Raw genomic sequence first — 24,221 nt, 5'->3', positions numbered from 1 at the left:
GATTGGGTCGTTCATGCAGCACTAGATATTGTGTGCCCTCCATTATCTCTTATTTTAATTTTTAGAAAGCTCATTCCCTTGTCATGGTGAGAACCAGCGTCTTTCTTAAGGCTTAATTATAATTCTTCTTGATTTGCATGCTCCAGTTTTCAGTGAGTGGCTTCTCTTACTAGTGCTGATTTTCCTTTTTGTGTCTTCTAATCACCGTGGTTACTAAAATGTTATTTCTTTACCTATAGTGTGTATAACCGTTCCATCTACAAAAATGACTCTTTGTGGAATTACAGGGTAATGCTCTTTTTGCTTTGCGTTTTTCTAATATCGTGTCACTTGTATCATAGGCACCGAGCAGTCTTATGGAAACTTTGGAGCAACATTTAAATACATTGGAAGGGAAGAAAGGCAGCAGGTTTGTATGTAGATCTGTTCTAGTATACACTGCCGTACGTATGTGTTGTATAGGCACATACTGAACCTTTGTACTGAGGTTTGTTCTCGCTCATTCTGCGTGGCTTTGTTGGATGACCCCATTAGACCTCTTTCATAAGTCATAGAATCATAAACATGTGCCTTTTGTGGTCTCCATGGACCGTTCACACATCTATTGAGTTTAATGTGTGTGTTCACATATCTGTGGTTTTCCACGGACCATGGGTCCTTGGTGACACCAAGGAAGCATTAACTATTTTGTCTGTGATTACGGATCCCGTACACACATTATAGTCTATGGGTCCTTGAAAACCACGGCCACAACACAGATGACACATGGAGAGCAAAAAATCATGGATGAACCTGACCATCTTGTCACAGGTGTCATCTTGGACACAGAGGTATAAACAAGGGCTTAGGCTCTGTATGGTAATGTATTGAGGATCTGTAGGTATATATACAGTACAGACCAAAAGTTTGGACACACCTTCTCATTCAAAGAGCTTTCTTTTTTTCATGACTATGAAAATTGTAGATTCACACTGAAGGCATCAAAACTATGAATTAACACATGTGGAATTATATACATAACAAACAAGTGTGAAGCAACTGAAAATATGTCATATTCTAGGTTATTCAAAGTAGCCACCTTTTGCTTTGATTACTGCTTTGCACACTCTTGGCATTCTCTTGATGAGCTTCAAGAGGTAGTCCCCCTGGTTTTCACTTCACAGGTGTGCCCTGTCAGGTTTAATAAGTGGGATTTCTTGCGTTATAAATGGGGTTGGGACCATCAGTTGCGTTGAGGAGAAGTCAGGTGGATACACAGCTGATAGTCCTACTTAATAGACTGTTAGAATTTGTGTTATGGCAAGAAAAAAGCAGTTAAGTAAAAAAAAACGAGTGGCCATCATTACTTTAAGATGTGAAGGTCAGTCAGTCAGCCGAAAAATTGGGAAAACTTTGAAAGTAAGGGCTATTTGACCATGAAGGAGAGTGATGGGGTGCTGCGCCAGATGACCTGGCCTCCACAGTCACCGGACCTGAACCCAATCGAGAAGGTTTGGGGTGAGCTGGACCGCAGAGTGAAGGCAAAAGGGCCAACAAGTGCTAAGCATCTCTGGGAACTCCTTCAAGACTGTTGGAAGACCATTTCAGGGGACTACCTCTTGAAGCTCATCAAGAGAATGCCAAGAGTGTGCAAAGCAGTAATCAAAGCAAAAGGTGGCTACTTTGAAGAACCTAGAATATGACATATTTTCAGTTGTTTCACACTTGTTTGTTATGTATATAATTCCACATGTGTTAATTCATAGTTTTGATGCCTTCATAGTCATGAAAATAAAGAAAACTCTTTGAATGAGAAGGTGTGTCCAAACTTTTGGTCTGTACTGTATATAACACCTTCATGCATACGGAACATGCTACAATCTTATTTCTTTTGGGTTCATACAGTCTCATGCACCTATATGGAAGCTGTTGAAAGTGTCTGGCACTTTAAGAGAGCAAAATGACTTGCATATGCTCCCTATTATGAAACAGACCCCCAATAAATAATTGTTTTGGTTACTAGATAATTTGAAACCTTATTGTACATGCACAATCCTTCTTTTGCAGAAACTGTTATGGTACAAAAATCCTTCAAACTGATGTACTTATAATTGTAAACTTGGAACGAAATACGGTATATTGTGAGGTTTGACGTATGAGATGCAGTATAAGGCCTCTTTCACACTACCGTATGGCTATTTCAGTGTTTTGCGGTCTGTTTTTCACTGATCCGTTCATTTTTTTGGTTTCCGTTGTGTTTCTGTTCCGTTTTTTCGTTCCGTTTTTCCGTATGGCATATACAGTAATTACATAGAACAAATTGGGCTGGGCATAACATTTTCAATAGATGGTTGCGCAAAAAATGGAACGGATACGGAAGATCTATGGATGCATTTCTGTATGCATTCCGTTTTTTTTTTTGTTTTTTTTTGCGGACCCATTGACTTTAATGGAGCCATGGAACATGATTTACAGCCAAATATAGGACATGTTCTATCTTTGCACGGAACAGAGATACGGAAACACTGAAACAGAATGCATACGGAGTACATTCCATTTTTTGGGGCGGACCCATTGAAATGAATGGTCCCGTATACGGAACGCAAAAAACGGCCCGCAAAACGAAAAAAAAACGGTAGTGTGAAAGAGGCCTAATCCTGATGAAGGCTTTTATTCACATGGAGTCAGATTTACTATTGTTGTTCCACCAGTATTTTGGCATAAATCCATTATGGGTACGGCCACACGGTCAGGTTTCCTGTTGCAATCGTGGAAGCCAAAATCAGGAGTGACTATAAAAAAACTGGAGAAGTCATATCTGTCCTTTATAATTTCTCTCCTTTTATGATCCACTCTTGAGTTTGGCTTCCAAAACTGCATCAGGAAACCTGACCGCATGGCTGTACACTTAGACAAATTTCCTATTGATTTGCACCAAAAATTTTAAGTGTCTAGTAAAGTTGAGTTATAAAATGCACCAGAGTGCACCCATTATTTTTTGGGGGGTGGAAAATAACAGCCAACCACCCAAGAGGCTGTATAAAGAAGGAGAGAGTCTCCGATGCATCAAAGATGGTCTAGGTTTAAGGTCTAATGCCTTTCTCCATGAACAGTTCACGGAGCCATTGATTTTAATGTGTGTAATCACACATCAGTGGGTCCATGGTGACACTGGAGAAGTATACCCTATTTTTTTCCGTGATTACGGATCCCTCATGCACACTATAGTTTATGGGTCCATGAAAACCACAGACACAACACAGATGCCATCTGTGGTTTTCAAGGATCGTTGCTAGGACATGCTCTGGAAACCAATTTTCAGCCTGGCAGGATCTGTGGAATACTGATGACAGATGGACCACACACAGAGTGTTCATGAACCACTGACCATCTTGTCACAGATGTCATCGTGGACACAGACATATGAAAGAGGCCTCACTTAAGGACAGCCTTATGTTTAACATGTCAAACATACGGCCATGTTTGCTGACCTGACCTTTCCCTTTTTTTCTTGTTTCTTCTGTGTCTTTATCATTCAGTGACGGGTAAGTTCCAAAAATGAGCTTTTCTTTTTCTTTTTTCACCCCCCCCCAGTCAGTTAGCTGGTCCTCTAGGGTGGTCACACCGCCATCAGTTGTGACATGTGGAGGAACTGCTATGTCAGTGCACATTTTCCCTACATTTTCAATGATGTACATGTGCATATTCCTTTTTGTGGTCCTGACCTGTGCTGGAAGGTACCCTCCGCTCTGTGTAATGGAGCTCCACATACATGTAACACTGTGTAATACAGGCATGCGTTTGTTTGTCATTATTAAATTGCCATTGTTTTTAAATTCGGATTTTTATTTATTTTTTTGGTGTTTTTTTTTTTTTTTTGTTTGTCATGCTGGTTCTCCCATTATTGCTTTTGTGTAAAATTAAGTGCTAAAAAAAAATCGTGGTTTTAATGTGTGTAATGTATGAAGCTACATGGCTTTTAAACAGTAGTATGAATACAGTATGAATTTAAGTAGTATATATTTAAACAGTAATCCGTATGAATACTCGTCTGTGTCGTAAAATCTATATATGCATGCGAATCTGAAGGTTGTATATAATTTTAAATAATTTTTGTGATTTCAGCTCTGGATCGCCGGTAGGCAAGGTAATGAATATGATAAGATTTGTCTTTTTGTGACTTGTAATTACTGACAAGTAGTATATTTCATGTGTTGGGGCATGTTCACACCCGCCTTGTGGTTTCTGTTGATGGCTAGAACCACAACACAGTGTCTGATTTGTCATGCCACACATACCACCGGCACCTAATGGACCATATTGGCTACATGGGAGCTTTGAACAGGAGTGTGATGTGTTTTCGAAGTGTCTTCCTGCAGTCGTTGCACACAAACTATTGGACAGCTGCTGTTGAAGGGGTTGTCATCACAGGCAACCCCTATAATCTGCCACCCCTGCAAACAGTGGATCTGCCTGCAGGAGCAATGGCAGTCATTCAGAGGTGGAGCCATTGCTGGTCAGCGGTTTCCAGCTGTGGCTCAGACGGGTAAATGAAATAGTTAATGTATGCTTATTGCTGCAGCCAGGGGTCTGAATGATTGGCAGCTATCCTGGAAGAGCTATGTTATCCTAGAGCTACGATAGTACGGTGGAGTAGGACAGTATTGCTACGTGTTTTATTGTGATCTGTGTTCTTGTATTATAGTCTTCCCCTGCTACTACAGTCACGTCTCCAAACACTACTCCATCCAAGACTGTAGACACCTCTCCACCCGTTGACCTTTTTGCAACTGCAAGCGCTGCATCTCCCATTTGGTAAGGCTGCTTACTTTTGATCACAGTCCCTTTTCCCTGGTTACAGTGTTCTACGGCTATGTGTGAATAGTCTCCTGAGACCTGTATGCTTTGTGTGCACATAGGGTTAATGTTTCCCTGGTCTGTGTGCTTGATTACCAGTTGGTCAGGTGCTCCCCTTAACCCTTAGGCCTCTTTCACACAAGCGTGACGGATTGGCTCCGGATGCGTTCAGTGAAACTCGCACCATTTTGCAAGCAAGTTCAGTCAGTTTTGTCTGCGATTGCGTTCAGTTTTTTCCACGCGAGTGCAATGCGTTTTTCACGTGCGTTATAAAAAACTGAAGGTTTTCAAACAACATCTCTTAGCAACCATCTGTGAAAAACGCATCGCATCCACACTTGCTTTCCGGATGCAATGCGTTTTTCACTGAAGCCCCATTCACTTCTATGGGGCCAGGGCTGTGTGAAAAACACAGACTATAGAACATGCTGCGTTTTTCACGCAACGCAGCACTGATGTGGGGAAAAAAAAAATGCTCATGTACACAGACCCATTAAAATAAATAGGTTGGGATTCAGTTCACGCATTGCGCGGAAAACTTGCTCGTGTAAAAGGGGCTTTAGGATACCGGAGTTTTTTGTGTTTTTCATTTTTCTTCCCTGTTTTCCTGGAGCAATAACTTTTATTTTATTTTTTCCATTCATGTATCCATATGAGGGCTTGTTTTTTTTTTTCGGGACAAGTTGTAATTTTAAAATGGCATACAATGTAGTGAGAAGCTGGAAAGAAATTCCAAATGGGGTGGAATTGGGGAACAAAAATGCAATTCCTCAGTTTTGTCCCTACGGCATTCCCTTTGTGGCAAAACGGTCCTGAACTGAACTGAACTGATCTTTTATTCTCTGGGTCAGTACGATTACAACTCCATCTGTGACCACCATGCATCTTTTCCGCATGGGGTCCAGGCATCTATCTTTGTCTGTGTTTTCCTTATGTCCTGTGTTATTCTGTTCAGTATGTGGTTTATGTCTAAATTATTTGGGCTCCAGTTAGTTTTTTTTGAGACTGGACTGCTGGTGTTATCTTGAAGATTTTGGCCAAGTGCATTGGGACCATCCCATGAGGTAGCAACCTGGTGAACCCTTGGGAACGACTATCCCTACCATCAGGGGTACTATGAAGATCGAGGGTTCACTTAGACAACGCCTTTAGGGTTTGGCCCCAAGTCAAACTGATGCACTTGGTTCAGAAGTGATCCATCGGCCACTGTTTACCTTGCCTCTTGTCCAGGATTATGTCTTCCGTGTTTGGTCATGTTTAATAAAGTCTTGTTTTCTCTTCTCTGATCAGTTTGCCTGTTTTTGTATGCTCGTGATATGTTCCTAGGTTCTGTTGACCCCTAGAACATGACAATATGATGTCTGATAAAAATTTTTTACATTAATCATTGCATAAGCCTTTTAAAGAGAATCTTTCACCATAAAATGCAGTGCAATCTGCAGGCAGTATTTATACAGCAGGAAGAGTTGAGCAGATTGATACATAGTTTTCTGGGAAAAGATTCAGTAAAACTTGTAATTTATACTCTTAAATTTCTGATCTTGGTTGTACATGAAGAAGGTGTTATCAGTGATTGATGGCATTCTCTGTGTAGGTGTGTATACATAGATAGCTGTCAGTCACTGATAGTGGTACACAGGGGAGGTGTTATCAGTGTTTGATAGCATTCTCTCTGTAAGGGTCCATTCACACGTCCGTAGGTGTTTTGAGGATCTGCAAATTGCGGATTCGCAAAACACGAACACCCGCAATGTGCGTTCCGCATTTCGCAGCACATCGACGGCACTATAATAGAAAATGCAGTTGCGGACAAGAATAGGAGATCAGTGATTAATAGCATTCTCTGTGTAAGTGTGTATACATAGATAGCTGTCAGTTACTCATGGCTGAACACGGGGGAGGTGTTATCAGTGATTGGCATTCTCTGTGCAAGTGTGTATACATACATAGCTGTCCATCACTGATAGTTGTACACAGTGTTGTGTTAATTTCAGAAAAAGCAGATAAAAATGTGTAAATTACAAGTTACAGTGAATGTTTTCCCACAAAACTATACGTTTGCAGTGCTGATTGCAGTGCATTATATGGTGACAGGTCCTTTTTATGCCACCAGTAACCCCCACTGCTCCAAGAAGAGCTGAGTAAAATCAAATGGGCACAGTGCTCAGCTCAGTGCTTCTGCCACTTGATTTTGATAGGTGGAGGTCTCATCACCCAGACCCCTAATGATCAAAATTTGTAATGTTGAGACATATCAAAATGTATGAAATGCTTTGTAAACTTTTAAATTCCCATTTCAATAATCTTGACCATGTGGTAAAGCATGTAGTGCCATAGTTTTCTTGTACCTTAATGAGAAGGCTAGAGTCCTGGAGGAGTGCCACACATAGAAGTGCAAATTAGTGGAGGTATTAGGCCCCTTTCACACGAGCGAGTTTTCCGCGCGGGTGCAATGCGTGACGTGAACGCATAGCACCCGGACTGAATCCTGACCTATTCATTTCAATGGGTCTGTGTACATGAGCGTTGTTTTTCACGCATCAGTTCTGCGTTGCGTGAAAATCGCAGCATGTTCTATATTCTGCGTTTTTCACGCAGCCCTGGCTCCATAGAAGTGAATGGGGCTGCGTGAAAATCGCATTGCATCCGCAAGCAAGTGCGGGTGCAATGCGTTTTTCACTGATGGTTGCTAAGAGATGTTTGTAAACCTTCAGTTTTTTTATCACGCGCGTGAAAAACGCATCAAAACGCATTGCACCCGCGCGGAAAAAACTGAACAACTGAACGCAATCGCAGACAAAATTGACTGAACTTGCTTGCAAAATGGTGCGAGTTTCACTGAACGCACCCTGGATGCATCCGGACCTAATCCATCACGCTCGTGTGAAAGAGGCCTTAGGCCCCTTTCACACGAGCGAGTATTCCGCGCGGATGCGATGCGGGAGGTGAACGCATTGCACCCGCACTGAATACCGACCCATTCATTTCTATGGGGCTGTGCATACGAGCGGTGATTTTCACGCATCACTTTTGCGTTGCGTGAAAATCGCAGCATGCTCCTCTTTGTACGTTTTTCACGTAACGCAGGCCCCATAGAAATGAATGGGGTTGCGTGAAAATCGCAAGCAAGTGCGGATGCGGTGCGTTTTTCACGCACGGTTGCTAGGAGACGATCGGGATGGAGACCCGATCATTATTATTTTCCCTTATAACTGTTATAAGGGGAAAATAATAGCATTCTGAAAACAGAATGCATGGTAAAACAGCGCTGGAGGGGTTAAAAAAATAATAAAAATCATTTAACTCACCTTAATCCACTTGCTCGCGTAGCCGGCATCTCCGTCTGTCTCTTTTACTGTATAGGACCTGTGGTGAGCATTAACTATAGTTCAAGGACCTGGGATGACGTCACTCCGGCCATCACATGGTACGTCACATGATCTTTTACCATGGTGATTCACCATGGTAAAAGATCATGTGACGTACCATGTGATGACCGGAGTGACGTCATCCCAGGTCCTTGAACTATAGTTAATGCTCACCACAGGTCCTATACAGTAAAAGAGACAGACTGAGATGCCGGCTACGCGAGCAAATGGATTAAGGTGAGTTAAATTATTTATTTTTTTTAACCCCTCCAGCGCTGTTTTACTATGCATTCTGTATTCAGAATGCTATTATTTTCCCTTTATAACTATGTTATAAGGGAAAATAATACTATTTACAGAACACTGATCCCAAGCCCGAACTTCTGTGAAGAAGTTCGGGTTTGGGTACCAAACACGCGCGATTTTTCTCACGCGAGTGCAAAATGCATTACAATGTTTTGCACTCGCGCGGAAAAATCGCGGGTGTTCCTGCAACGCACCCGCACATTTTCCCGCAACGCCCGTGTGAAAGAGGCCTTAGGCCTCTTTCACACGAGCGTGACGGATTAGGTCCGGATGCATTCAGGGTGCGTTCAGTGAAACTCGCACTATTTTGCAAGCAAGTTCAGTCAGTTTTGTCTGCGATTGCGTTTAGTTGTTCAGTTTTTTCAACGCGAGTGCAATGCTTTTTGATGCGTTTTTCACGTGCGTTATAAAAAACTGAAGGTTTACAAACAACATCTCTTAGCAACCATCAGTGAAAAACGCATTGCATCCGCACTTGCTTTCTGGATGCAATGCGTTTTTCACTGAAGCCCCATTCACTTCTATGGGGCCAGGGCTGCGTGAAAAACGCAGAATATAGAACATGCTGCGTTTTTCACGCAACGCAGCACTGATGTGGGGAAAAAACACTCATGTACACAGACCCATTGAAATGAATGGGTCAGGATTCAGTGCGGGTGCTATGCGTTCACGTCACGCATTGCACCCGCGCGTAAAACTTGCTTGTGTGAAAGGGGCCTTAATGTGAAGGGAACCTGTCAGGAGAATAATGCTGCCTGAACCACAGGTATCATGAAATCCTGACGATCTCCCTCATTACAAAGGACTATGTTTTACTATGAAATGCTGCACAGTTAAAAAAATATTAATAATTATATTTAAAAATGATCCAGGAACGGGGAGAATAGTCATCTGGGTGGCTCCCCACAAACTTCTTAACGTTTCTCTCGACTGAATTGGCAGGTCTCTCTCCCTATACACAAATGGGGAGAGATCTGTCAATAAAGCCTTAGAGGAAGAAGCTTTTGGGGAGCCGCCCCCATGACTCTTCTCTGCATTCCTAGATTAAATTTAGTCATAACTGCACTTAGGTTTGTGTTCAGGAGATCACAGGAGTCTATAATCTCTGCCCTATAATGCTCACATATGAATAACTGTAAAGAATTTGTTTTCCTTAATCCCTTTTGACTTGGTTCTTTGTAGTTCAGCAAAGCTCTCCAATGATCTTCTGGATCTGCAGCCAGACTTCACCTCAAGCGGTCATTCAGCTTCAGCTGCCCCTGCAGCCGCCAGTGCTTGGGGAGGTAAATCCAGCATCCTTAATTGCTTTGTTGTCACTTTTTTTCTTTTGGCTTCAAGATCTGAACTTGTACCATCAGCTAAATTATGTGCAGGTTGCAAAGTGCTGATAATGTAGTATATTGGATATATAGTAGTGGAGTGTGTCCCCTGTGTACACTATGACCTGCTGATAATGTAGTATATTGGATATATAGTAGTGGAGTGTGTCCCCTGTGTACACTATGACCTGCTGATAATGTAGTATATTGGATATATAGTAGTGCAGTGTGTAACCTGTGTACACTATGACCTGCTGATAATGTAGTATATTGGATATATAGTAGTGTCGTGTGTAACCTGTGTACACTAGGGCCTGCTGATAATGTAGTATATTGGATATATAGTAGTGGAGTGTGTAACCTGTGTACACTAGGGCCTGCTGATAATGTAGTATATTGGATATATAGTAGTGGAGTGTGTCCCCTACGTACACTAGGGCCTGCTGATAATGTAGTATATTGGATATATAGTAGTGTAGTGTGTCCCCTACGTACACTATGGCCGGCTGATAATGTAGTATATTGGATATATAGTAGTGGAGTGTGTCCCCTGTGTACACTATGACCTGCTGATAATGTAGTATATTGGATATATAGTAGTGGAGTGTGTAACCTGTGTACACTATGGACTGCTGATAATGTAGTATATTGGATATATAGTAGTGGAGTGTGTAACCTGTGTACACTAGGGCCTGCTGATAATGTAGTATATTGGATATATAGTAGTGTAGTGTGTAACCTGTGTACACTATGGCCTGCTGATAATGTAGTATATTGGATATATAGTAGTGGAGTGTGTAACCTGTGTACACTATGGCCTGCTGATAATGTAGTATATTGGATATATAGTAGTGGAGTGTGTAACCTGTGTACACTAGGGCCGGCTGATAATGTAGTATATTGGATATATAGTAGTGCAGTGTGTAACCTGTGTACACTATGGCCTGCTGATAATGTAGTATATTGGATATATAGTAGTGTAGTGTGTAACCTGTGTACACTAGGGCCTGCTGATAATGTAGTATATTGGATATATAGTAGTGGAGTGTGTAACCTGTGTACACTATGGCCTGCTGATAATGTAGTATATTGGATATATAGTAGTGCAGTGTGTAACCTGTGTACACTAGGGCCTGCTGATAATGTAGTATATTGGATATATAGTAGTGTAGTGTGTAACCTGTGTACACTATGGCCGGCTGATAATGTAGTATATTGGATATATAGTAGTGGAGTGTGTAACCTGTGTACACTAGGGCCTGCTGATAATGTAGTATATTGGATATATAGTAGTGTAGTGTGTAACCTGTGTACACTATGGCCTGCTGATAATGTAGTATATTGGATATATAGTAGTGGAGTGTGTAACCTGTGTACACTAGGGCCTGCTGATAATGTAGTATATTGGATATATAGTAGTGTAGTGTGTAACCTGTGTACACTATGGCCTGCTGATAATGTAGTATATTGGATATATAGTAGTGGAGTGTGTAACCTGCGTACACTATGGCCTGCTGATAATGTAGTATATTGGATATATAGTAGTGGAGTGTGTAACCTGTGTACACTATGGCCTGCTGATAATGTAGTATATTGGATATATAGTAGTGTAGTGTGTAACCTGTGTACACTATGGCCGGCTGATAATGTAGTATATTGGATATATAGTAGTGGAGTGTGTAACCTGTGTACACTATGGCCTGCTGATAATGTAGTATATTGGATATATAGTAGTGGAGTGTGTAACCTGTGTACACTATGGCCTGCTGATAATGTAGTATATTGGATATATAGTAGTGGAGTGTGTAACCTGTGTACACTATGGCCTGCTGATAATGTAGTATATTGGATATATAGTAGTGTAGTGTGTAACCTGTGTACACTAGGGCCTGCTGATAATGTAGTATATTGGATATATAGTAGTGTAGTGTGTAACCTGTGTACACTAGGGCCTGCTGATAATGTAGTATATTGGATATATAGTAGTGGAGTGTGTAACCTGTGTACACTATGGACTGCTGATAATGTAGTATATTGGATATATAGTAGTGGAGTGTGTAACCTGTGTACACTAGGGCCTGCTGATAATGTAGTATATTGGATATATAGTAGTGGAGTGTGTAACCTGTGTACACTAGGGCCTGCTGATAATGTAGTATATTGGATATATAGTAGTGGAGTGTGTAACCTGTGTACACTATGGCCGGCTGATAATGTAGTATATTGGATATATAGTAGTGGAGTGTGTAACCTGTGTACACTAGGGCCTGCTGATAATGTAGTATATTGGATATATAGTAGTGGAGTGTGTAACCTGTGTACACTATGGACTGCTGATAATGTAGTATATTGGATATATAGTAGTGTAGTGTGTAACCTGTGTACACTAGGGCCTGCTGATAATGTAGTATATTGGATATATAGTAGTGTAGTGTGTAACCTGTGTACACTAGGGCCTGCTGATAATGTAGTATATTGGATATATAGTAGTGGAGTGTGTAACCTGTGTACACTATGGACTGCTGATAATGTAGTATATTGGATATATAGTAGTGGAGTGTGTAACCTGTGTACACTAGGGCCTGCTGATAATGTAGTATATTGGATATATAGTAGTGGAGTGTGTAACCTGTGTACACTAGGGCCTGCTGATAATGTAGTATATTGGATATATAGTAGTGGAGTGTGTAACCTGTGTACACTATGGCCGGCTGATAATGTAGTATATTGGATATATAGTAGTGGAGTGTGTAACCTGTGTACACTATGGACTGCTGATAATGTAGTATATTGGATATATAGTAGTGGAGTGTGTAACCTGTGTACACTAGGGCCTGCTGATAATGTAGTATATTGGATATATAGTAGTGGAGTGTGTAACCTGTGTACACTATGGACTGCTGATAATGTAGTATATTGGATATATAGTAGTGGAGTGTGTAACCTGTGTACACTAGGGCCTGCTGATAATGTAGTATATTGGATATATAGTAGTGTAGTGTGTAACCTGTGTACACTATGGCCTGCTGATAATGTAGTATATTGGATATATAGTAGTGGAGTGTGTAACCTGCGTACACTATGGCCTGCTGATAATGTAGTATATTGGATATATAGTAGTGGAGTGTGTAACCTGTGTACACTATGGCCTGCTGATAATGTAGTATATTGGATATATAGTAGTGTAGTGTGTAACCTGTGTACACTATGGCCGGCTGATAATGTAGTATATTGGATATATAGTAGTGTAGTGTGTCCCCTGTGTACACTATGACCTGCTGATAATGTAGTATATTGGATATATAGTAGTGGAGTGTGTAACCTGTGTACACTATGGCCTGCTGATAATGTAGTATATTGGATATATAGTAGTGGAGTGTGTAACCTGCGTACACTATGGCCTGCTGATAATGTAGTATATTGGATATATAGTAGTGTCGTGTGTAACCTGTGTACACTAGGGCCTGCTGATAATGTAGTATATTGGATATATAGTAGTGGAGTGTGTAACCTGTGTACACTATGGCCTGCTGATAATGTAGTATATTGGATATATAGTAGTGTAGTGTGTAACCTGTGTACACTAGGGCCTGCTGATAATGTAGTATATTGGATATATAGTAGTGTAGTGTGTAACCTGTGTACACTAGGGCCTGCTGATAATGTAGTATATTGGATATATAGTAGTGCAGTGTGTAACCTGTGTACACTAGGGCCTGCTGATAATGTAGTATATTGGATATATAGTAGTGCAGTGTGTAACCTGTGTACACTAGGGCCTGCTGATAATGTAGTATATTGGATATATAGTAGTGGAGTGTGTAACCTGTGTACACTATGGCCTGCTGATAATGTAGTATATTGGATATATAGTAGTGGAGTGTGTCCCCTACGTACACTATGGCCGGCTGATAATGTAGTATATTGGATATATAGTAGTGGAGTGTGTAACCTGCGTACACTATGGCCGGCTGATAATGTAGTATATTGGATATATAGTAGTGGAGTGTGTCCCCTGTGTACACTAGGGCCTGCTGATAAGTGCTGGAAAAAAATATATTACACTAGAGCTTTTTGGCAAAAATTATTTTGAGGGTACTTTCACGCTAGCGTTTTTGTTTTCCGGTTTTGAGTTCCGTCACAGGAGCTCAATACCGGAAAAGAACTGATCAGTTTTATCCTAATGCATTCTGAATGGAGAGCAATCCGTTCAGAATGCATCAGTTCAGTCCCTCTTACGTTTTTTTGACGGAGAAAATACCGCAGCATTCTTCAGTTCTTTTCTCCGGCCAAAAATACTGATCATTTGCCGGAAAGCCAGATCCGGCATTAATTTACATTGAAGTGTATCAGTGCCGGATCCGGCATTAAGTGTTCCAGCAAAACTGATCCGGCTTTCCGGTCTGCACATGCGCAGACCTTTAAAAATGCAAAAAAAAAAATCTTTAAAATTCCGGATCCATTTTTACGGATGAAACCGGAGATACTAATCCAGTATTTCAATACATTTGTCAGACTGATCCGGATCCGTCTGGCAAATGCCATCAGTTTGCGTCCGGATTGGCAGGAACTGCCTGCCGGAATCCTCTGCCGCAAGTGTGAAAGTGCCCTGAATGTGCCAGGCTGGCTTGGCCCCGCCATGCATTGCCCCTCCATATCACCCACTTTTGGTAAACACGGTGGAATATTTTCCCAAGCAGGACCTTGCACAAAATTTTTGCAACTTTTTGATGCCAGAGAACTGTCTTTGGTGTATGATATATCTTGGTACTTGATTGTTTTCTTCCAGGCATAACTGTCCATGACTTACGGTATGTCTGGTATTGCAATGCATCCTCTTTCAAGTGGATGGCTCTGAGCTGCAATACCGTACACAGCCCATGATTAAGTGTGGCATACAGACCGTTTTGTTTCTATGGGGTATTCTCTGAAATGATCTTTCCCCAATGATACGCTACAGATGTATTCCTAGTTAAAGGGGTTGTCTCACTTCAGCAAATGGCATTAATCATGTAGAGAAAATGAATACAAGGCACTTACTAATGTATTGTGTCCATATTGCCTCCCTTGCTGGCTTGATTCATATTTCCATCACATTATACACTACTCATATTCAGGGGTCATGGCCACCGCTGCAGCACAAATGAGGTGGCCGGTACAGAAGCTGCTGCACATACTTGCCTATGTGAGCTCCCACAGTCCCAGCCATCAGAGAGGCCAGCATCTTTCCCTATAGTGTGCAAGCACGACCACCGCTGCTGGATTGCGGGGTGGTCGTAACCCCTGGAAATGAGCCACGTTTAATGTGATGGAAAAATGAATCAAGCCAGCAAAGGAGGCAAAATGGACAATTACATTACATTAGTAAGTGGCTTGTGTTAACGTTGTCTACATGGTAAATGTCATTTGCTGAAGTGAGACGACTCCTTGGTTGAGTTATTCCCATTGCAAAAAGTGATTGTATTGCTAGGATATGCCATTCTCCTAAGATTAGAGGTCCAACGGCTGTGACACCCACCGGTCCTAGGATTGAAGAGCCTGCAGTGCTTCTTTAGTTCTGCACTACCTTATCTAGTCCCTATGTAGAAAGGAGTGTGTGCATTCACATCATATACTGTATCTGATATTTCAGTCACACGGCATATCATGTGGGTTCCGTGTTTGGACCATGAATGCATAAAGCCTGTGCTTTCACTCAATGAGAAGTGAAATAATGATAGAGGATGGATAGGTGATGGGTATCCTAAATTACTTTACCTACCAAAACATAGCACACCCGTTACTGTTGCCACAATGTGACACCATGTGCAGGTCTGCCTCTGTTTAGCCCTAATTGTCTGGTACCATAGAAGAATGTGTTGTCACCTTGTGCAGTGTGGGCGCGTATCGTAGGCATGTTTTATACAGAGCTGTGCTTCAATCCGTTCTATGCTTTTGGTAGGGAGGATTCCAAATCATTGGCATCACTGGCCTTTCTGCTTTGTCTCCTTTTCAACACTCTGCAGGTAACATTCACACTTTCTCCCTTTTTCATACCTCTTACACTTGTTTTCTTTTTAACCGCTTGCTTAATGGATGACCACAGATCTTTTGGGCGAAGGTGAGTAGTGTCTTCCTTTCTGCTGTTCTTCTGCCTGCTCTTTTGTCTCTTCTGCTGACAGATAACGTTTCTCCCTATTCCTATGTAGACTCTCTCTCTGCGCCTTCTACTTCTCTTATCTCAGAGGTTCCTCAGCTTTCTGACCCATTTTCAGTTGAGCCCAGTGCCCTTCCTGCTGCTTCCATTGAAACTCCAGCACCTTCGGTTTCTCCGGCACCTGCCTCTCTTAGTATTGCCAGTGTTGATGTTGATCTCTTTGGAGGTTAGTAAGGCCGTAAAGCATCCGTTTTCATTTCCTGACACATATATATATCCTACAATATAATAATCTGCATAATTGTCTTCACATTAAAGGGGTTGTCTGGTTCTAGATTTTGATGACCTGTCCTCAGCAGCTGCCAGCACCAGAAATAACAGAGGACTTTGAAGCAGGAAGCTCCATCTACTGTGTAGTGGCTGTGCCAGGACACTGCATCTCAGGTCCCATTCAAGTGAACTCAGCAAAGTGACTTCATGGTGGATAGAGCTTCCAGCTCCAGACCTGGCATAAGCTAATGAGTAGTGTTGAGCGAACTTCTCTTTTCAAGTTTGACATACAAGGTTCGGGTTATCTAAGAATTCTGTTATGGATTCCGCTACCACGGACCATAAGTTATGAACCTTGTACGCCAAACCTGAAAACAGAGGTTTGCTCAACACCGATGACCCATCCAATCTTACATTGATGACCTGTGCTAAGGCCAGGTCATCGATATCTAGAAGCTAGACAACCCCTCAAATGGACTTAACAGCAAAATGTATTCAGGAACACAGTGATGCTGTCAGACAAATAAAAAATAACTTTAAAAAGTTTCCATTACAGCATTAGCCTTTGACAGCGGCAAGATGACTGTGGGAAGTCCTGCGGCCTTGCAATATTGGGTCATGGAATTCACCCCAGCAATTCAATAGTTCAGTAGTTGTAGCCATGATCATAAGTCTAAGGTGTCTTATTGCTTACACACACCACAAAACCTTCACGAGGGTCTCACAAAATTCTTGAGTTCCTTGGAACCAAGTCATGGTTCCCCAGAAGATAGAAGCAGCCAGAGCTGTCACTTTTACAGTATAAAGTTTGGCAAGACTTCAGCCTTCTCCAAAATGCTTGGTGAGAGAACATCAAAGGCTAGGTTCCCATCTGTGATGAAGGTTCCAGCAGGAGTCTCCATCATAGATTTTGGAAATAGGACGAAATACCGATGCATGCAGCTGTACTTTGGCGAAATGCTGGTGTTCACGGCAGACTCCCAACAGACCCCGTTATAGTGTATGGTGGATCCAGTATTCTGTTTCTATGCTGGAACTGGAATTTAAGCGCGGGTGCCCTTTGCCTCAGCTAGAATAGAGCACTCAGGAATGCTTTGCCTTGGCGCATAGCTTCCTAGAAGCAGGGGTTTGCCAGGAGGGCACATTTCCAGTCACTGTTTTAGAAGGTTAGTTTGCTTCTTGTTAGATTTGTTAGATAGCGTATTTTATTTGTATACTGTTGACTAAGCTGGTGGTTTATAGATATAAACCCTCCATTGGATAGCATTGAGATGCATCATAATTCACTGGCTATGAGTGGCTGCTCGGACAGATCAGATGCAATGCCTTGGCATGCTACTTCAGTTCATTACCCTGTATTCTGCTGGCACATGTAAAGCGAGCCTGTATATCTCTGCCAGCATCTTTAGTACTTTTGCCATGGCCTGGTATTTTATATGGTACGTGCCTTAGGCGGGACTGAAGTTGTACAAGTAAATCTGAATACTCCGTTGACTTTTGGTGCCTTTTTGATAGACTTCTTGCTGCTGTATTTATATCCCGTTGCTGCCAGAACATAAGCTGGTAAGCTGTGGCATGACCTACACCACAGAAGGAGGGCCGGGGGAAAGGCACTGTGTGGTTCCCAGTGCCTATATAGGTCTGTTACTTTGGGATTCTGCAAGCATGAGGCTGCAGAGGGAATGTTTTAGATCATGTTTTTAGATTTCTATTTGATGTGTTTGTATGTTATAGTTCAACATTTGACCTCAGCCCTGGGAATTAACTATATATTAAAGGGATCATTGAATGTAAATAAAGCTGAAGGGGATTTTCTATTTTTTAGATAATGATAAAATGTTCTATAATGGAAACCCGATTTGTTTAATTTTCTCATCATTTGTAAGATTTAGGTTTGCTGAATGGGAGCAAAAGGCTTAAAGGGCATCTGTTAGCAGGTTTGTGTAAGAAACTGGCTGACCTGTTGCATGGTCCCATGTTCATATCTGCCTGCATTACTGAGAAAAATCAAGTTTTAATATATGCAAATGAGCATCTAGTAGCAATGGGGGAGCTGCCGTTACATCTAGAGGGTCGGCTCTCTGCAACTGCCGCGCCCTCTGGACTTTGACTTTAGAAGTCATGACAAGGCATGATGACGTTTTCACTGCCTGACCCCATCAGTCAAATTTCAGGGGACACAGCAGTTGCAGAGAGAGCAGGGCCTCTAGGTGTAATGGCAACGCCCCCATTGCTCCTAGGGGCTCATTTGCATATATTCAAATATGAACATTGGACCAACACAGATGCTTTCAGCTGCCAAGCACACATGTAACAGGTCAGCCAGGTTCATAGGTACAAATCTGTGGACAGATGTCCTTTAAACAATACCCTTTTATGTTATGTCATTGAGGGGCTTCCTCGCTCAGGACCACCTCTATTAGCTAGAGCAGAATCTGTTTTATGACACATCATAGTAAATGTCTCTAGCAGTAGGTAGCGTCTTGAGAAAGGAATGGAAATGTGGTGAACCCATTATAAAATGTGATTGCTTAGGATCTGTTACAGGAAAGGGGAAAACTGATTTGTTCTATTAATCATGTATCCTCTAAGATCTGACGCCATTACATCATTGTTCAAAGGCCTCGTTCACCTTCACACAGTTGCTCTCAACAAACTATACCAAAAAGATCCCAGCAGCGGTGTAGTTACTGATCAGTATTCTTGTTTTATTTGCTGATCATAGTACACATCAAAGATATACCAGGACGCGTTTCAGCCTTCGTCAACAGGTCTGTTGATGAAGGCTATAACGCCGAAACGCGTCCTGGTATATCTTTGATGTGTACTATGATCAGCAAATAAAACAAGAATACTGATCAGTAACTACACCGCTGCTGGGATCTTTTTGGATTATATGTGGAGATTGCTCCTTCCCGCTGCAGCCTGGATCTGATTGTGCCGACTGGAACACTATCCGCTCTCAACAAACTGACACTTGCACACCATGAAAAGGAGTCAGTGTGGTGTAAGATGCTGAGAAGCAACTGACGGTGCACAAAATACAGCAAAAAATGAACTTGTGCTGTGAATCGATGCATGTACGCAGCTCACAGGAAAGCTACAGTGGTACAGATGAAGCTATATATCGGACATGGCCGCATCTCCAGCTGCAGTCCCTCAGATCTGATTTGTAATGTGCACATATTACATTATTAGAGCACTCGATTTGATCAGCCCAGTTATCTGTACTAAAGTGGATTTCCCCTCTGAATGTCGACTTCGTTAAAAAGAAGTATAGTGCTTTCTAGCATTTTCTCATATTTTCCTCTTTGTCATTTGTTAAAGGGGTTCTGCAGTTTTTTTAAAGTGATGATCTAGCCTCTGGATAGATCATCAGCATCTGATCGGCGGGGGTCCGACACCCGGGGCCTCCGCCGACCAGCTGTTTGAGAAGGCAGCGGCGCTGGCAGTAGTGCCGCTGCCTTCTCGCTGTTTACAGCAAACCCAGTGACGTCACGACTAGTATCAATGGCCTGGGCGGGGCTAAGCTCACTGGGCCGCGGCACTACTGCCAGCGCCGCTGCCTTCTCAAACAGCTGATTGGCGGAGGTCCCGGGTGTCGGAGCCACGCCGATCAGATGCTGATCTATCCAGAGGATAGATCATCAGTTTAAAAAAAACTGCGAAACTCCTTTAAGGAGGTTAACTAAAGAGTATGGTAGTAGATTTGGTTAAAAAAAAAAAATGGTAGCTCAAATGGAATAGTTACATAAAGAAAAAAAATTGTGAAAGGACATCTGTCAGCAGATTTGTACCTATGACACTGGCTGACCTGTTGCATGTGCACTTGGCAGCTGAAAGCATCTGTGTTGGTCCCATGTACACATGTGCCCGCATTGCTGAGAAAAATAAAATTTTAACGCGGTTATCCCATGAAATAACCTAACACCCTCTTTCTAACAAAGCTAGAACCAGCCCTGTACCTCACATGGATCCAGAGCTCGCCCTATTCATTGCTCTGCTACCTGGACTTATCCATAATTTCACCCAGGCAGCCCCCCTGACATGAGCATCGGAGCAGTTCATGCTCCGATGCTCTCCCTTGCCCTGCGCAGGATCGCGTAGGGCAAGGGCTTTTTTATTTACCATAACACACTGCCGGTCGGAGGCTTCCACCCAGCGGTGTATACGGTGACGTCACCGGCTCTGATGGGCCAGCTTTAGCGCTGTTTTACAGGCTAGGGCAGCGCTAAAGCCCGCCCATCAGTGCCAGTGATGTCAGCGGGCTCACTGCTGGGCGGAAGCCTCCGCCTGGCAGCCCTAAGGAGAGCCCGGTTCGTCACTGGAACTCCTGAAAATGCCTTTGTCCTGCGCGATTCAGTGAGCAGGTCAAAGAAATAAGAAAATAAACAAAGAGCAAGTGGCGCTATACAGATAGATTTTACGTAATAACTCAGTAGCTATACAAAATTTTTAATTACATGCAATTACAAAAGTATTCAGATCCAGGTGCTGGTTTGAAAATTGTAGAATATTTTTCATGGGACAACCCCTTTAGTATATCTAAATGAGCCTCTAGGAGCAACGGGGGCATTGCCGGCGTGATCACTTTTGGACCTGTCAATCAAAGTACAGAGGCTCATTTCCTTATATTAAAACCATCATTTTTGTCAGCAATGCGGGCACATATGAACATGGGACCAACACAGATGCCTTCAGCTGTACAATCTGCGGACAGATGCCCTTTAACGGGGTTTTCTGGGACCTTAGGGTAGGTCATCAGTACATGATCGTGGGGTCTGACTCCTGGCACCCCTGCCGATCAGGTGTTTGAAAGTGCTGCGCTGTCCATCGTTTACTTGAATAGGACTGAGCTGCACATAGCCCATGTGACTAATGGACAGGACATCACAGGCTGAGAAAGAGGCTGAAACAATGTGTTTCTGTATTTCTGTTCCAATGTGAACTCGGCCTTAACAAATTTATTGGGCTGGACCCCCTTTCCTGTCCTCCTGATGAAATTTTTGTATTTCTTACCTTATGTTCAAAGGACATGTTCACATGGTGGATTTTCCCATAATAGAAATCTGAGACTTCTGCGTGGGATTAGCAGTTTATCATTCTGCAGATCTGCACACAGAAGCCCCATGTAATGGAGCTAATTTGTATCTGGTTTACCCACTGTGGTTCTGCATCAAGAAGTGAAGTCTCCCTACTTCTATTTTCCAACAATGCAGATTTCCAACCAGAATTCATAAGACACAGGTTCCTATTAAAAACATAGGGAGGCAGGTTTTCTGCATGGACTATGCTCAGAATCCCCTTGTGAACATGCCCTCAGATCCAACAGGGATATATCTTTACCCTATACTTGTGTAGCTTCTGTCATGCAAAGCCTGGGGCATATTTTTGCTTAAGTACGGAAAAAATAAAGTGAAATCTGCTTTGCTCAAGCAAAAATATCCATATGTATTGGCTGGTAAGTGGATTCTTGTGGCTGTGACCCTCTCACCACATGCATGGAGCCCTTATACAATTTAAGCCTGTTCTCTATTATATGCTATGATTGACTTATGCAGTCAGAAAAGATTACGCATGTTGTATAAGGGAAATGTAATCTTCATCATAATTTCTTACTCTTCTTCTTTTCTCCCTTTTTTTGATTTTTATTTTATTTATTTTTTTTGCTTCCATTAAAACCCCTCACCCTAGATGCCTTTGCTGCTTCTCCTGGTGAAGCACCTGCAACTTTAGAAGGGGCTGCAGCACCACCTCCCCCTACCCCTGTTGCAGCGGCTCTTGATGCATGCTCTGGAAACGGTGGGTTTTATATCTGCTACTTGTCGCCTGTCAGCATGCCTTGCATTGACCTGATTTTCTGTTGATGCCTATCCAGGCAATCTCTTCTGTTTGCAGGATATATATACACTGCTCAAAAAAATTAAGGGAACACAAAAATAACACATCCTAGACCTGAATTGATTAAATATTCTTCGGAAATACTTTGTTCTTTACATAGTTGAATGTGCTGACAACAAAATCACACAAAAATGAAAAAATGGAAATCAAATTTTTTAACCCATGGAGGTCTGGATTTGGAGTCACACTCAAAATTAAAGTGGAAAAACACACTACAGGCTGATCCAACTTTGATGTAATGTCCTTAAAACAAGTCAAAATGAGGCTCAGTAGTGTGTGTGGCCTCCACGTGCCTGTATGACCTCCCTACAACGCCTGTGCATGCTCCTGATGAGGTGGCGGACGGTCTCCTGAGGGATCTCCTCCCAGACCTGGACTAAAGCATCTGCCAACTCCTGGACAGTCTGTGGTGCAACGTGACGTTGGTGGATAGAGCGAGACATGATGTCCCAGATGTGCTCAATTGGATTCAGGTCTGGGGAACGGACGGGCCAGTCCATAGCATCAATGCCTTCGTCTTGCAGGAACTGCTGACACACTCCAGCCACATGAGGTCTAGCATTGTCTTGCATTAGGAGGAACCCAGGGCCAACCGCACCAGCATATGGTCTCACAAGGGGTCTGAGGATCTCATCTCGGTACCTAATGGCAGTCAGGCTACCTCTGGCGAGCACATGGAGGGCTGTGCGGCCCTCCAAAGAAATGCCACCCCACACCATTACTGACCCAATGCCAAACCGGTCATGCTGGAGGATGTTGCAGGCAGCAGAACGTTCTCCATGGCGTCTCCAGACTCTGTCACGTCTGTCACATGTGCTCAGTGTGAACCTGCTTTCATCTGTGAAGAGCACAGGGCGCCAGTGGCGAATTTGCCAATCTTGGTGTTCTCTGGCAAATGCCAAACATCCTGCACGGTGTTGGGCTGTAAGCACAACCCCCACCTGTGGACGTCGGGCCCTTATATCACCCTCATGGAGTCTGTTTCTGACCGTTTGAGCAGACACATGCACATTTGTGGCCTGCTGGAGGTCATTTTGCAGGGCTCTGGCAGTGTTCCTCCTTGCACAAAGGCGGAGGTAGCAGTCCTGCTGCTGGGTTGTTTCCCTCCTACGGCCTCCTCCACGTCTCCTGATGTACTGGCCTGTCTCCTGGTAGCGCCTCCATGCTCTGGACACTACGCTGAAGGACACAGCAAACCTTCTTGCCACAGCTCGCATTGATGTGCCATCCTGGATAAGTTGCACTACCTGAGCCACTTGTGTGGGTTGTAGACTCCGTCTCATGCTACCACTAGAGTGAAAGCACCGCCAGCATTCAAAAGTGACCAAAACATCAGCCAGGAAGCATAGGAACTGAGAAGTGGTCTGTGGTCACCACCTGCAGAACCACTCCTTTATTGGGGGTGTCTTGCTAATTGCCTATAATTTCCACCTGTTGTCTATCCCATTTGCACAACAGCATGTGAAATTGATTGTCACTCAGTGTTGCTTCCTAAGTGGACAGTTTGATTTCACAGAAGTGTGATTGACTTGGAGTTACATTGCGTTGTTTAAGTGTTCCCTTTATTTTTTTGAGCAGTATGTGTATGTGTGTGTGTGTGTGTATATGTGTATATGTATATGTGTATATATATATATATATATATATATATAACTGTATATAGTGCTTGAATAGCAGTTCATTACGACAATGTCATTGCTTCCTTGGTAGAGACTTAGGTGTGACCTGCTAATCTGGTGGTTGTACATTCATGAAACAATTTATAGTTGTTCTAATCTGTCTCCGGAAAAGTCATAGTACCTTGCTGCAATACCAGTAATAACATTTCTGTATTGAATAATTGCTATTTCAGGTTTCTCAATATAGCAACTCAACTTTTTAGATTTGTCCAGACTCATCACACCCATATTAGAGTCAATGAGGTCCATCGGTGAACGTGAAATGATGGATTCATCAGTGTCATGGCTTTTCTTATCATTGAAAGCCATGTCGCTAGTATGAACATGCTCTAGAAGTTTTCATTGAAGCAGGATGGGGGACAGAGTATTATAAAAGAGTGCACAGGAAAAGTGGATATGCAGCCGT

General features: G+C 42.6%; 1 protein-coding gene across 9 annotated transcripts in view; it reads left to right on the top strand.

Moving 5' to 3' along the window:
- The window catches only part of SNAP91 (synaptosome associated protein 91), a 203,847-nt gene that overhangs the window by 134,849 nt on the left and 44,777 nt on the right, over nt 1-24,221 (top strand). For 8 of the 9 annotated variants that reach the window (XM_040428709.1, XM_040428707.1, XM_040428705.1 and 5 more), the window contains 6 exons: nt 342-409; nt 3,519-3,524; nt 4,105-4,126; nt 4,685-4,794; nt 9,693-9,793; nt 21,930-22,037. In XM_040428709.1, the coding sequence (XP_040284643.1) occupies nt 342-409; nt 3,519-3,524; nt 4,105-4,126; nt 4,685-4,794; nt 9,693-9,793; nt 21,930-22,037 (415 nt within the window). The remainder of the gene's footprint in view (nt 1-341; nt 410-3,518; nt 3,525-4,104; nt 4,127-4,684; nt 4,795-9,692; nt 9,794-21,929; nt 22,038-24,221) is intronic. The other variant, XM_040428712.1, reaches the window with a different exon arrangement.

The sequence above is a fragment of the Bufo bufo genome, chromosome 4 (assembly GCF_905171765.1).
Source record: "Bufo bufo chromosome 4, aBufBuf1.1, whole genome shotgun sequence".
Lineage (NCBI taxonomy): Eukaryota > Metazoa > Chordata > Amphibia > Anura > Bufonidae > Bufo > Bufo bufo.
Note: the sequence above shows the minus strand (reverse complement) of the source record. Positions and strands in the feature narration are given on the sequence as shown.